The following is a 16,148-nucleotide window of genomic DNA, read 5'->3' on the forward strand; positions in this document are numbered from 1 at the left end:
TTGTCGCAAGAGTGGGCTGCAACGAATGGCTCTCCATTTTCGAATTCGAAGATGGGGACTCATTACTATTACTATTTTGTCACTGTACTCGCTTGTAGTTGTAGTAGTTTGTTTGGGTCATATACCCCAACGTGGGAACTCATCATCCAGTGTCAATTGGGCAATCGCGATTTTCATTAGTGTTGCGAAATGGAAATATGAAACGTGTTCGTATTTAGGGTTGCTTTGATTGATTGAAATTTTTCGCGTTTTCTTTCAGAGTAGTATTTCGAACAAATATACCAACCGCGATTGCTATTTAGTGTTGCGTATACATGAATCGCGACCGATTGGAATCATATTTAGAGTCAATTTTCCTTTTGATTAGAATTTTTCGCGTTTTCTTTCAGGGTAGTGTTGCGAATAAAAAAATCAACCGCGAGTGCTATTAGTGTTGCGTATGCTTTATCGCGTTCGTTTTGACATAGTATTTAGAGCCAATTGTTTGTTGCGAATAATGAAGCGCCCCGGGTGGCTGCTCTCGGGAGTTTTGAAATTTTCTATTCCGTAGATTAGGTTGTTCAATATATCACGTGTCTAATTATTTTTCTTTCAGGATCATTCTCGAATTGTAATATTGCATTACTGTTAAAACTCGAGTTCTGGTCGTTGGAAATACTGTTTGATAATATAATCACATCTGAAAAAAGATGTTTTTTGTTCGTAATATTTGAATTAAATCGGGCGATTTTTATATAAAATCTTTAATTATTGTTACACGTTTGATATGTTTGAAAATATATTATGTTTAGTTGATTATTAGAAATTTTATATCAATGACTATTCATTACTAGAATTGCTACGCCATATAAATCATTTTCCAACCACGGTTGACTTACTGTTCAAAAAAATTTGATTTAACACAGTAGTGTATATTTTCATAAATATTCGAGATTTTTTGTATCGATCAAAGTTTCTTCGCGATCATTGTTTCATTTAATGATGAATAATAAACTTGCGATGGAAAGTACGCAAATGCAATTTCGTTTGCTTTATATTGATAGTAAAGTCTTATAGTCGATTTAAACGAACGTTCGTAATTTATTCGTATTCAAATTATTTGGATTTGATTCCGGTTTGAATAACTAAGGATAGGCTCGAATTACATTGGCATATTTCGAGTAATGTATTATAAACTAAAAAGTATAAATTGCTTAACTTTGTATTCTTGTTTTGAAGCAAGTGATTGATTTGATTTCTGATCGATAAGAAACACATACATTGACAATGTGTAATTTACATATACATGTGCACATGTGTACTAATAAATTTTCTTTTCAGCTACCAAATTATTTTTACATGTGTATGTCTATTAATCCATAAAACAAGTTTCTGTTTTAGGAATCAACATCTCCTTGTAGAATCAATGGTTACTACAGAAAAACACATGTGTTCTTATATTTTATTAGGTGCAGGATATAAATAATAATTCAGAAGAAGAAAAATGCAATAGTGTTTAATTAAACACATTAACCATTACTTAGGGAGGCTATTTCTATTAAAATATGAGCGCTCATTTAGACAGGAATAATTAGTATCTAACAATCTACAAGTATCATTTTTTAAACTCCTGTTAGGGAAGCATAGGTAAATAGTTATGAGGGAAATGCATGCAAAATAAGGGTGGTTGGGATGTGGCACATGACACATTCCTTTCACCCAAATGTCGGGTCTCCATATGCAGCAACCTCCTCGTGGTGAGACCTGGGTCCTAGATAATATTTGGAATATGCAATTGCTAATACTATCACAGAGCTTGATAACATTATCAATTACATAACAAATACTATCAGCTAATAGGCTGCAGTATACTTTGTTAATGTATCAGTCCTATAGCGTGATTGTAGGCTACGCATTTTATCAGCTTTAGAATCCATTCTATCTGCCTTGAGAGAAGAAATTAAAGTTATAACGTAACTTCAACCATAACTTCTTTTGAAATAGTAATACAATGAAGTAAAAATGATATCTTAGTAATTTTAAAAACTCAATGAACATAGTTGAATGTTTCAATTTGATCGAATCGATTATTAAATTCAATTTAACGTGGCTATTAAAAAGTCAAATATTAAAGTAGCTTAGCATTTTATGCAAAGAGATTGCCAGCATAGCTTCGTTTATTACGTGAGTGGAGATTAATAAAACATAAGAAAGTTGTATAATTCTTTTTAATTATTAATTAATATTACAACGCTAAAGCACAATTTACACTATGTACAAGCAATAAATTAATTAAAGTTTTAAAATATATTACCTAACCATCGTTGATGTCACTCATTATCAGTAGCATTATATCAATGATTTTTTTCAACAAATAGCATACATTAGATTTACAACAGAGTTTAGTGCATAGTTTATGCAAGTAAAAATTATAAGTTAATAACAGTCGAACAAATAATTTAAAACGCTCTAAATTGAAATATCGAGAATTATTGAATTGGAAATACTGAATAGATACTTGGTAATCGGTAAAAAAAAAATATCAGTAAATCGGCGTACAAAGCCAAATGCATATACTTATGATTTAACAGTGTTTATTTTTTACCTTATAGATAAATCTTAATTCAATTTTATAAATCCAATTTATTTAGAAGCGATCACATACGTTGATAGCATTTGGCAGAAATTTTCATTAAAATGCTTTTGTTGAAATATTATAATGTGTGTAATGAAAATCGCATACATCTATAACAAAATACTATATGTAACTTGTATATAATTACACTTCTTTTCGAAGCACCTAGCATTGCATTGTTCGATTTCGATATTAGTTATTATTTTCTGTGTGACATAATGAGGATAGAATATCCTCATACCACCGCCCATTCGTTTCAAATGTTTCCAACTGTTTGGTAAGGTCTTCTATTTGCTCTCCAAGTGTTTCTTCTTTCACAAAAGCTTGAAGTTGTGGTGCACTTTGACATTCTCGATAAAATGCTCCCAAATCGCTATTGGTATTAGTCACCGCGAAAGGGGTTTTCTGAAATTGCAATAACCGAAATTTAGACACATACTACCATAAGCGAACCATCAGCGTAGGAACGTTAATTACCAAATCTACCATAATAAAATCGTCGTTGGCACTGGTCATTGAGCAACTGCTTCTCCTAGATCCATTTTGGGAGTTGCACTTTGACGTTGTGTTATCGTTTGCGAGTCTTTCGTTATTTCCATTGCTGCTATCTGTTGCGGTTGTTGTTGCAGTCTTTGTGTTTGTAGTCTCAGCCACTGAGACTGGGGGAGGTGAAGTTTGTCTGGGAGTTAACAAAGAACTAAAAGGTACGTCTGGTATAGCAAAATCCTCTTCGTTAACAGTAACTGGCTTATTAACTACGAATGCTCCAACTTTGATAGTATCACTGAGGGATTTTGATGTCTCTTCACTAGAATACAAATTTTAAAATATTGTTTAACATGGTCCATGTTTTACTTGAATTAAAAGAAATTATATCAGGCGTAACTTACTTCTGTTGATATCTCGCGTGACGAGGGCTTAAGTCAGAATGAAAGTGATCACTCTTTAACATTATTGAATCACGGCCGGTATGAGTAGGAGATATAGTCATTTTTGTCCTATATGAAACAGATAAGTGGATTGTACCCACAGGTGTGTAAAGCTGACCTACTCTGACATTTTTATAATTGTCACCTAAAAACAGATATTCGTTTTAATTTTCATTATCTCCATTGCAATGAAAATAAAGCAATGTTAGCAGTAGAAATAAAATTATAAAACTACATCGTGTACCTAATGTATGTAGCTGAGGTTCTCCCATATAAATTCTATAACAAATAACATAGGAATCTGGACCTTGTCTTCTGCTCAATTTGTAAGCTGGGGTAATTCTTGATACAGATAGTAATGATTTCAGTAAAATACCCATTCTGTTGTATACAGTATATGTTACTCTTATAGTGGGATCACTATGTTCTGGCAAAATACCAAGGCTCCATGTTTCTAAAACCATTGTGTCACCTTCAACGGTTCTCAAAGAGATTTCGATACAGAGAGGTATGGTTGAATTTATTATTTCTCCACACAGCGCTCTTTTAGCTTCGGCCAAAACTTCCGGTACATCATGAATAGCTAGGTTGAACTATACAATGAAAGGATACATATGTAGAAAACTGTAAACATCACCATTAAATCATGATCATTTGTATATGCACGTATGACAATTATATTATTTATCATACTCAGCGATATTAACTTTTCCTTAGATACAGTTACTACCAAAGTATCTTTCAAGTATATCAAGTAAAAGAAAAAAGAAACTGATGAACCAAAGAGGTTTCAAAAAGTGTAGTACAATGATAAACAAAAGAGCTTACCCAGTCTGTTCCAGATGAATTTGGTTTGCACTTTGTGCTGACTTTTTCGCCTGACCTCGACTGTACTATAATTTGAGCTGCTTTTAATGCCAAGAATTTGGTGAACTTATCCAAGTCCTTTTTATCTTGCATACTCAATTTCAATGTGGACATTTTAGTGTTGCTTTCTTTGTACAATTCTTTTCAAAGAAACACTGTTATCCAATCGAAACATCGGATTTCACTAAACTGAATAGAATTTTGAATGTGCTAAAGCATCTCCACGAGCCGTCTGTAAAACTACATGGTGAAATCGTTTTTGACACTGGCACGTGTGAACCATCGCACTCGAAATAGCAAACGATTCCTCTTCTTCTTATGACTTAATGCGGAAACTCCATCCGAAAAATAATAATTTGACAGCAGCATGGGCATCATATCGTAGCATTGTATTGCATACAGCTGCGTGGCAGATGATGTACAGTGTTGATTCGATTTTATTTGAAACAGACTTCTGACCACTAGTAATCTAGATACAGGGATGAACTCGAAAATACTAATGCAGTCGTTTGATCAATGCGAGTATCGTTATTCTTGAATATGTTTAGTATCGAGTATTATAGTTCTTATTTTTCACTATTCTAACGACACGCCGTGGATCGATCGTGTTTCGTATCGCAATTAAGTACCATGGTGTAAGAAGCGTTCACATGAAGAACATGCGACCATCACAATCCGCTGACTCAGTAGGAAGGAAACTTTTTTACATGCATTTGCATTTATTTGTAGAACGAGGAAGAAGGGAAAGGCGAGAAATACTTCCTTGTTAACAGTTCAAAGTTTAGAAATTACGTATCATGACACTAAGTGTGTTCGGAAAACAATCGCAAGCACCACGGCACTGTAAAAAAGATCTCACCATCTCGGCTATCTCTAGTATGTTGAAGCTAGACTTGTGGAAAACCTTAAACAATGTTCAAGAGAGGAAACGAGACAAATATATCGGCAAACTTCAGGTAGTCGTAGTTAGGGGTTTTCACACTCTGGTACAAGCCACGGTGATGATTTGAAGCATGAAGACTGTATAAGGAGATCCAACTCCATACGAAAGTTACTAGAAAACTGTTATCAAAATCCCGGTGCGCAGGACCCAGAGCCAAACTGCGAGTTGACTTCAGCGACAGTTACGGAAAAAGTAGGAAACTCCGGGACTAGAACAGAGAAGGCGATACTACAATTGCAGGAGAGACGAGGACAGGACGCGATTAGGCTAGCATGATTTTGTTTCCAGGATATTGAAGCAAAGAAGCAATATTTTCTAATAATTCTGGTTTTAATATATTCGTTACACTTTGGCGGATGCGACTCCAAGGTCTGATTTTCCAATTTCGCCCTTAAAACTTTATAAACAATAAAATAAAGATAGCAAACGTACTTTTATTGCTTATAAAGTTTTAAGGCCGAAATTGCAAAATCAGGCCTTGGAGTCGCATCCGCCAAAGTGTAACGAATATATTAAAACCAGAATTATTGGAAAATATTGCTTCTTTGCTTCAATATCCTGGAAACAAAATCATGCTAGCCTAATCGCGTCCTGTCCTCGTCTCTCCTGCAATTTTTGTATCGCCCTCTCTGTTCTTATCCCGGAGTTTCCTACTTTTTCCGCAACTGTCACTGAAGTCAACTCGGAGTTTGGCTCTGGGTCCTGCGCACCCTGAAGTTATGAATATTTCGTCACTTGCGCTGATATATATATGCTATATATATATTGTAGCTGTGCACACTAGTGCCGCGAGTGGCCGAAAGGGATTTTGATAACACTTCTACACTACACGGTTGGAACTCCTTATACAGTTTTCATGTTTGAAGCCATCTAGCAAATGTAAGCTGAAACGCAGTTCTGTTTCCTTCCTCATACCGCCAACAGATGGCAGACGCTGATTGTGAATGTGAAAATCACTAGATAAACAGAATACCAATTGGAATACATTTTGAACCAAATATGTATAAACCGCTCAATTTTAAATAGCAAAATATTGTTTATTATTGTTAAATCTGAGTGAAAGCAAAAGTAAGAAAAGAGTGCTCAGAAAACAACGATCCATACTACATTTGATTTGATTTTTATTCGCTTCCTGAATAATTAACAAAAATTTGTCATGATAAATATATGTAACGCGGAGAAACTCAATAAAAGAATTCAACGTAAATAAAAACATAATTCTGAAGTGCATTCTTTTATTGATTTGTACACAACACTAAGGTTTAATACTTGCGCGATGAATCCACTATAAGTCTTTCGCAGAAATATTGCACAAGAAGGTACCGTGGAATTTCGTCAGTTTCTATATATACATATCGTTCCGTGTAGAGTCACCTGCATTTGCAATGATAAGATATCTCGACGAAGGAGAAAAGGAGCAAGAGTACATTAGTATGTAGCATTACTTACATGATTGAATATGTATGTGAAGATGAAAAAAATCAAGATCGATATAGTAGTAAAATTATTTATTAAAGATTTGTATGAATTTTCTATGATGTAATGATACCACGTGACTAGCCACGTGGTGATTGAGTACCGCCATTTTTCTTGTGTACTTTTTCTTTTCAACCACCTATGCAATTAAAAGTATGAAATTGTTCTTCAAGATTTTAAATTACATTTTTTGAAAAACGAAACTTCAACATCGATCTAGATGCAAGGATGCAATGTATTAATTAACCGAAAATAATCAATTCCAGAAAATGCAACATCCTTGCACCGCATGATTTGTGATTATTGGTATCACATTTTCATTATCCTATTCGCTTTCACGACTTGCGTTTACTCACAGTTGGTTTATTGGCACGAATAAATTGAGGATGGTTTCGACGAATTGCTGATAACAGAAACGTTATTACATATTTTATTTTATACGTTTCCGTGATTCTGTTAAAGTAACACGTGTCAATTTTTATAGAAAAAAAAAAATAGGTAATAGTTTCGTTTAGAGAGCGTAACGATTAAAATAAGAAAGTTGTTACTTTTATGGTGGACTGTACAGTCACACCACACGGCATGCCAACTGCAATGGAAATTTCCACTGAAGCAGTCTGTTGCCACCGTCTTGTAGACGCTTCGTAGCCGCGCCTAAAAACCAGATTGCGTTCGCCAGGAGGCTAAACCGTAGGGCTTTCTTACCTTTTATCCAATTAGTTTCGATTGGTTGTATTTTGCGGTTTTCCGTGACACTCTGCGATTTAAGTGCATCCTTCTTAACAAGTCATAATTCCAGATCACGTCGTCGTTCCGCATGGAACGAATGACAGAACGTTGTAGGTGCATATTAATGTCGACCGTGAATCTCATAAATATATTATCAATATGATAATAACTACGATCTGAATATATATATTTTTAAATTTATTTTGTAGCCAGTCTAAAAAATTATATTCTGATTTAATTATTAAACGATTATTTAATGCAGGATATAAATAGCTGATAAATTATTATTCCTGTTTGTAGAAACGACCAATCGAAGTAATTGATACTTATCGATGAAACAAAATCATGGAAATGCAAAGGAGACTGGCATACGTCCATATACAATGAACGCTACTTGTACCATTGAGTGACATTTAGTAAAGTCGTTTAAACATGTAGTCATCGTGTATTGCCACTCTTTTCTTAATAAAGCCTGACTTACGAACAAGGTTTTCTCACAACTATGAGTCAAGAGTGCCATGATCACAGTGCAATGTTTCCACTCTTGTAACTTTTGATGATAATAGCGGAATGTATCGGTATCGAGTGAAATTATTAAATGTTTCTTCGTCGGTAACCCACGTGGTAATTTGGTACTCGGTGCGCAGCGTATTATATGAGAAAATGCAATTAAAAAGTTCTATAAATATATAGGCTTCTTATTTGCACCGCAAAACGACTGCGATTATAGACTGAAAAATGTAAACACACCTGTGGTGGCGAATCGACTTTATTATTAGAACAGGAGCTAACATTTCAATTGGTAATTTCTGCGAGATAAAAACGCGAAAACTTATTCATTCTTCGTGATAGTGTAATAAGTAATTCGGGAAAAAATTAATAAGTTCGTGGAAATTTCTAGAGCAGGATTGTTTTGATGATTTGATCCACGGTTTTGGGTCCTTTTCAGGAGTCTGTTGTAGGTTATGTAACCACGTGTTCGAGGAAACAAAACGAAATTTTATTTGTATCGAAAACTTTTTCAATTCTGATTAGGTAACCACGTGGTCGAATAAATGAAAAATTAATCTCATTTGTAGTAAAAATTCTTGGGTCACAGTTTTATTAAGAAACAAAATATATTCTTTACATCAACGACTCGCGAAAAGGACCCAAAACAGTGAGTCGAAACGCAAGAATCTCAATATAAAGTTTGACGAAACGTATAATCATTCTTCTCCAAAAAGTTCTCCAAATCTTATTATTTTTAACTGTTATCGAAATTATGTTAAAATTAAAAGAAAAAAGAAACGCATAACGTCTGTTCAAAAGTGACCACGATTAACAGTGACGTTTGAAAATAAGACTGTCTTGGTTTTTCTCTTGGATCATGAAAATTTGTTTGAAAACAAAACGCGCTAGGAATTTTACGCTCGCGACGTCTGAAGGATGAACGAATTTCTGCGCAAGCCACGTTTAGAGTGTCGCGTACTTTTGAATGGAAGTGTACATCGGGGGTCGAGGGGCCTCGCGTGGCCTGGTCCCCTCCCAAGATAAGAAGGCTTGTGGGGCCTTGTTGGACGTTTGCTATAGCGTTTGCAGGACTTACGCGCCTTCGTATTAGATATGTACGCAGTTCGGTCAACTGCAGCCACGCAGCTGCATTCGGTATGGTTAAACACGTGTACTAGCGGCAAGAAGGGTTAACCCTTTAAGGTTCTGTTGACAAGGTTATGTTTGGAATACACATTCATTAAATACTCAAACATAAAGTAATATACAAAAAGGAAAAATATATTCTTTGATTTTAGATTAATAATACGTATAACACGCATGTTATAACAAAAGGAAAAAAAGCAGGATTCATTAGATACAAAATACAAGCAAAAAAAATACAAGACTTAGAGAACGCGGTCCGCTCGCCCTACATGACCGGAAGTACAATCAGACATTTCGCAATCGGCGCGAATCAACATCGCGCCGCGTTTAAAACTTGCGTGATGCCGAAAGGAAACGAATGTAACCCTTTAAGGTTCGATCCATACTGCGCGGTACAGGGGCGCTAAAGTAGCGAACGACTGCTCTGGAGGTTATGTTTCGATTTGATAACTTCTCGATGTGTGTGTAGTTATCATATCGATCTCTTACAACACTGTACGACCACTTTTTACGCTCCTTAGGGGAAACAGGTTTAAAGATTCGACGATACTTAAGAATCGAGTACATAATTTGGGGACTACTTAAACTTTTATGGCTCTTGTAATATGGGAAAGACGTTATAATTATGTCGGTAATGAATGTTTTATAAAAAATGTTCAGGAAGGGGGTAAATTACTTTTCCACAATGTAATTTAGATTTGTTTGATGTACGAGTATTATTTTTGCCACGCATTACATATTACCTAGTTCGATAATTCATATTGAATGATATTATTATGTTATTCGTAATAGAATTTGTCACAATACGCGTGAAAAAGATATAAGTATTTAGAAGACTCCGTTTATAAAATACAAAAGCTACGAAAATGTTCATATATTTGAAGCGAAAAAATTCAACAGGTTAAACTTACAAACCAGACATAACTTTTGTTGCGCATGTCGCGGTTATATTGCGCGACGAAGGTAACCATTTGTTTCCTTAGCAAGCACGTAAAGAGGTATCCGCGATGAGTGATTTAGATCCATAATGTAGTGTGCAAGACACACACAATTTATAGTATGTCGAATGAGCAGGCCTAGAATGCATGTGTTAAGTAGTGCATTTCTTCGGAGTGGAAAAGTTTACCGATCGGGAGAAAAGAGTATGTATGCGATGAATATTGAAAATGCACATCCTTAATGTGCATCCTCAATGTATATCTGTGGGATTCTATTTTTAGTGGGACATCTTCGTAATTGTAAGCAGCTGTTTTTACGCAAAACGAGAACATGTTTTTGTTTAAAAAAAAACTACAACATTATCCACTAAATCGTTTGCAACTGTTAACAATTTCTTTCGCCGTACTTCTGTCCATCGTTCAACAACTTAACAACTTATTGGTTTGACGCGTGATCAACTTATCACTTCGTCACAACTTTCCAACTTAAATTTGATAAACTGAGGTTTACTGAGGTTCATCAACACACGCGAATCCCACATATCTTTAACATATTAAAGTATTAATTTCTACCCGTAATAATACACAACATACCACGACGCGCAACAATCCTGGATCCGCAAAGAACTCTCCCCCATTTCTTAGCCGAACTCGCGAAGATATTTCCGGTGCACCGGCGCAAACATCGATCAACCGAATGGAACATTTAATCGGGACGATTCGCGAAAACAAAGTTCATGGCCCAAGGGCAAGCGGTTGCAACGAGGGTGATTGTGGAGCGAGCCGTGTTACCCTGAGATAATGATTCAACCGAATCTGGGCCAAAGGATACACACCAACAGCTTCCTGTCAACAGTGGCCGCGTAGGCGAAGGTCCAATACAATCGCGATACTTTCACGGACTTTTTGCATGAATCTGCGTCATCGTCGTCCGCCTGTCTTACCGCGACCTATATACACACGTGCCGCAAACATTGATTGCGACAGTAAGGCGCCCCGGACGATCCAAACAGAATCCTGCACGATTTTCGCATGTGCGCGCACTATCGCCGACGTAGATCGTCGGCGATTCATTATTCGTCGACAAAGGAGGGCAACGTGTCCCCTGGATGGGTTACGTCGCGACCGATGACGCTGCATCGATCGCCAGCGAACTTTTTGGGAGTTTCACTATTTCTACGCGAAGGATTTACGAGGGAAAAGTGGGATAATAAGTTAAAGTCAGGGTTGTTCTTGGAAATGATCGTAGAACGAATCAGAAGAAAATGGTGACGATGAAAGGTATATGAGATGATCTAGGAGCACGAATTTTTGAACATGATGTCTTGACAATGTTGACATTGAATACAGAAACCTGGATAAGCACATGGTTGAACAAATTTGAGATTACTTTGATCTTACTGATCTAGGATGCTTCGAGTAATGCAAAGAAAATTGAAGATAAAGTGAACAAGAACTTGTCTTGCAATTTGGGGTAACCAAGAAAGCGATTCCCCATCGTTTGAGTAAATTAGAATGTATCTAATAAGACAGTCGGTGATTTTGATTAAACTGATATAGAACAACGATATCAGGGTTCGATTGGTTGTGTAGTAATCCTCAGGAACTGTAGCTGGGCTTGGTCTCAGCTGCAGTACGGGTTTGGCGAACCCGAGGTACCCGAGCTCCTTGTTGCCCCCATGGGCCTTGTCGTCCCATCCTTAACAGGGGTGCCAGAGGATAAGGCGATAAGAATATAACATGTGAAAGAGAAAAAAGTCTATAAACATGTTCAGTACAGAATAGTAACAAAATCTCATCAAGCCATGATGCAGGTCGAAATTTAAACGTGCTGTTACTGAATTTTTCTTAAAAACCGCTACAAGCTAGAGCAAATATAGTAGGAAAAAGTGAAATAGACCTCCACGGTCTGAACAGTATTAGAAACTAATCCTTTGCGATCGATGCCACCACTGATTTGATTTCGGAGTCGATGTCAATAGCGACATAATATTTTTTTTTTCGAAGTACACGTCTTATTTTATAATCGAAAGTATTACAAATATTCATTACTCTTCGCCATCTCCTTTTAAATAATACGTTTGCTTGGATTTAGTTGGCAATTCCACCAGAAGAATGTGTCGATACCAAAGGGTTAAATTAAGCAACCATGCCAAAGCTGGTTCGGTTTTGCCCCTTGCTGTACTTCCGAGCACCCTGAGGACCCTCGTCGTGCTAGCGACGAGGCACGTGGCTGGTTTTCCATCCGAGGGTTAAAATAAACGAAATTGAGCAACGACGAAGCTCTAGGAAGTTCCTCTCGAGGGCCTACCCAGCGGAAAGTTTTCTTCCATGCCAATACGTCGTGAAACGGAGCCGGACAAGTTTCGCGTTACCTACGATATCAGCGTCGCAAAGTTCAAATCTTAAACGCGATATCGTATTGCCGTGACAAAGCTTCCTTGCATCGCTTGTTGTCGTACGTTTCGGTATCTGGTAGCCTTTTTGCGCAGTGCCTCGCGAAAATATGCAGCGCCGGATTCGTCGTTTTCCACGGACGACGAGCGAATACGGTGTTGCGATCGCACCGTGGTCGTGTCTTTGTTGAATTTATTTACTGGAAAGAAATTTAGATGATTGATGACGCGAATGCAATGTATTTGACACGAAGGATAACTATTTATCTACTAGAAATCTATTTATGGACTTTTTAATTTTAGTATCTTCCTACTGTGCAATTTGTTAACTGTGTTATTGGTTAAACAAATAAGGCTTTTAATATATGTTGTAATAGTATGCAAGATTTACTGTCGGACTATATTAATATACAAGGGGCTTCGATTAAATCTGAATAGTTAAATACCTCACAAGGGGATGAAGCTATCAAAAAAATGATTTTACAAAAGTCATTTGGAATATTTATACTAATACTTTATATTACAATAAATAACCTCCTCTAGCACTTCACTTACAACGGAATTATTTACTCCATATAATTTGCTCCTTTGAACCAAATAACTTTTGTATAAATATATTTTTGACAGTTTCATCCCATAATCATTTCGATTTAAATGGAACGCGTAGAAAGTTCATCTCCGAAGTGCTAATTGTGAAAAGTATGCAGAGGCCATTTTAACACGGGTCAGATTCAACCCCGCATCTAGTGTCCATTCAAGTATTGCGCAGGCCAGAGTCAGAAGGTTAACCGTGGCGCAGTTGAGATATTCCCTCGTCGCAGATGGTAGTTACAGCTGTTGTATACCAGCTTCGGAACCCCTCTTTTCATTCACCCTAACAATTTCAACCTTCCATTATCTTCGGAGAGGTCCATTCTTCTTCTTCTCGACGCACTTCCTTCGTTACCCCTTATCTCGCACGTCAAGGAACGCTAAATTCTCGTTGACGCGAAGGGCATTTAGATCCCGTGACCAATCGTGCAAGGAATCACAAGTCAATTTTTCAGTGAGATTACTCGTTGAAAAGAAATGGGAGAAATCCTCCCTTATCTGCGTATATTAAAACGTATCTTCGTCGAATATTTTCTTCTTTGAAACACTCGTCCACTAAAGTTAGTTGTAGTTATAAGAATTTATCTTAGAAACGACGATCGTGCTGTAAAAATGGGGTTAATTCGAAATAATTCTGGTTATCGAATTGGGACCAGTAACAATTTTCAGTGTTTCTCGTGTTTTTAGTAAAATTGAAAGTCGTAAGCGAATTATAATATGAAAATTTTATGAATTATTGAGATATTGTACACGTACATGTAAATGTATCATTCCCATAACAATAATAGATTAATTATTACTATACACTTTCAATTAGTATTAAATTGAGCAATGGAAAGGACAATTTGTCATTCATGAGATAGTATCATAGAAAAATGAAAATCTTACTTGTGGTCCTAATTTAATAACCAGAGATTGTATACTAAAACACGAAAAATGAATTCCAAATATATCTTTATATAATTTAATAAATTAAGAAGTAGCAACCAGATCCTCCTCCATTCTCCTAGGATCTATCATTGAGAAATGATCGATGAGTCGATTGATCTGGAAAACGCCGAGCGGCTCTTTCCATAATTGACAGAGGTGAAAGAGGCGTTCTGCGGCGCTTCGTTCGAATCGAGGAGTCAACGATGCCATTAACCTCGATCCCGGACAAATAAATCGGCACCGATTCGGAGCATACGGCGATGACAATGTCGACCTGCCGTCTATTCTGTTTTAATCGCCCGCGCGCCTGCTTCGTCGTGCTTATAATTAGAAGACTTTGTATATAGGAACGATTACGCGAACGTTAACCGGGAGCTAACCGACGACGCGATCGAATGGGAGCAATTAAGGATCGCGTGCGATGGCGATCTGGCAGCATTCTTAATTTTTCAGCTCACGTGCGCAGTTATGGCAAATGAACGAATCGATATAGGGCCACGGATGGATGAAATTGTAAAACAATTTCGTATTATGTAGTTTTGCTTCGTGTAGTCTCGTTTTACGTAGTTTCGCGGATTTATTCTTGGGAGAGGTTAATTAAGGAATCATTAATGTTTGAAAACCGCAGTGACTCATCAAAAAGTTCAGAAAGTAATATTATAAAATGGTAGTCAACTTGAATTCTTTTAAAGATACGCACAAAGTAAAAGTAATGAATGACGATTGAATCTTTGAGATGAATATTTTATATTGATATTTTTTATTTGCTATTGTCGATAACTAAATAGAACAAATATTACATATTATTTTTCAAAAAAGAATACATAGAACAAATTAAATTTGTCTGGGCATCAAGGTTATTCCAAATGTGATACAATAACGATATCAAATTAAAAACAGTTCTCAACATTATACATATATAATTTATTAATAAATTCTGACTCTTCACTTCAACTTACAATAGCTTTTCAATCCTAACACGGTCTTTGTAAATAAGAAAAAAGATTTCAATCGAGAATTCATTGGAAAGAAATATATATAACTAATAACTTAATCAAACATCACTCGGTACTTGATTTCTTCGACTTTGATTAATAATTTTATCGCGAAGAAAGCAAATAAATCTAGAATGACATTTTGCGTTATTTATTAACGTCTCGAATAATTTTCAGTAAACGTTTTCAATCATGGATCGATTTTAATCTGTAATTCATTCGAGGCGTTCGGCTGTCATTCATTATGACACGTTTATCGACAACGGTCGACGAAAAACTGCTTGTCAAGCGTAAAACGATATCGCGTGCATTCCAAGGAAGAAGGAAACACGAAACGTCTGCTAAGCGACGAATATAAAGAAATGGTTAAGGAAGAAGTTAACGTGCGTCACTTCAATACTTGGCGCGCTGAAAACACGGCGTCAATGATGTTATTAACCCTGATCCTGAGCTAATTGGAATAGCCTGGAAATAAATAACGATGAGATCACGAAATCGTTTATCACGCCTGATGATACACGTGCCTATAATTCTCATTGCGATGTCAACAAAACGGAGAGAGGATAACATGCGTTACAATCTTCCTTGAACTTTAAGATCGAGGAATCGATTACAATTTGTCCAAAAAGGACAGGTTGCTTTCACGAATATATTTTACCAAATGAAATAACTTTAGCTAAAGCACCAAATTTTTTCTTTTTTTTTTGTTTTTGTTAACGCAGCGTACGTTTGAGCGTGGAATTTTATTTTTATTTTCATATCAAATTGCATTCAAGTTGAAATTAACTCTTGTTACGCGCGCTATTACTAAATGTGCTGCAAAATGTCTAGCACAGGAGAAATCAAATCCTTTCACATGCGAATACGTGTTAATGGAATTTTTGTTGACCTTTCAAACGTTCGCTACGTTGGCATTAGGTCTGCTTTAGATATGCATCAATTTTCCCCAGACACTTTGTAGCAGATTTTCACGCTTAGTCTCGAAACATTCGGAGAGTAAATATTATTAAATACCAACAAAAATACGGGATGTCTGTTAAAAATATTACGTATAAAAGTACATGCGTTGAACAATGTTTGTGAAAATTTGCAAGCGCGAAAT

General features: G+C 36.2%; 1 protein-coding gene across 2 annotated transcripts; it reads right to left on the minus strand.

Moving 5' to 3' along the window:
- Window positions 1-2,189: 2,189 nt before the first annotated feature.
- LOC128890181 (autophagy-related protein 13) lies at window positions 2,190-5,525 on the minus strand. Of its 2 annotated transcripts, none has more exons than XM_054148461.1 (5): window positions 4,372-5,525; window positions 3,788-4,136; window positions 3,505-3,688; window positions 3,101-3,422; window positions 2,190-3,019 (listed from the first exon to the last, which is right to left on the minus strand). In XM_054148461.1, exons 1-5 carry the CDS (start codon window positions 4,522-4,524, stop codon window positions 2,807-2,809), a joined length of 1,221 nt encoding a protein of 406 aa, XP_054004436.1. In that variant the 5' UTR covers window positions 4,525-5,525; the 3' UTR covers window positions 2,190-2,806. The 2 variants fall into 2 exon arrangements, with proteins under 2 accessions (XP_054004436.1, XP_054004435.1); XM_054148460.1 differs by having other exon boundaries at window positions 3,092-3,422; window positions 4,372-5,507.
- Window positions 5,526-16,148: the final 10,623 nt, after the last annotated feature.

This window comes from Hylaeus anthracinus, unplaced genomic scaffold (genome assembly GCF_026225885.1).
Source record: "Hylaeus anthracinus isolate JK02 unplaced genomic scaffold, UHH_iyHylAnth1.0_haploid 12000, whole genome shotgun sequence".
Taxonomy (NCBI): domain Eukaryota; kingdom Metazoa; phylum Arthropoda; class Insecta; order Hymenoptera; family Colletidae; genus Hylaeus; species Hylaeus anthracinus.

Excerpts from the sequence above, each read along its gene's own strand:
- LOC128890181 (XM_054148460.1), bottom strand. The coding sequence starts at position 4,524 with ATGTCCACATTGAAATTGAGTATGCAAGATAAAAAGGACTTGGATAAG. Across the intron at positions 4,137-4,371 it reads ATTCATCTGGAACAGACTGG|TTCAACCTAGCTATTCATGA; the intron begins GTAAGCTCTTTT and ends TTCATTGTATAG. Across the intron at positions 3,020-3,091 it reads ATTTTATTATGGTAGATTTG|AAAACCCCTTTCGCGGTGAC; the intron begins GTAATTAACGTT and ends TTGCAATTTCAG.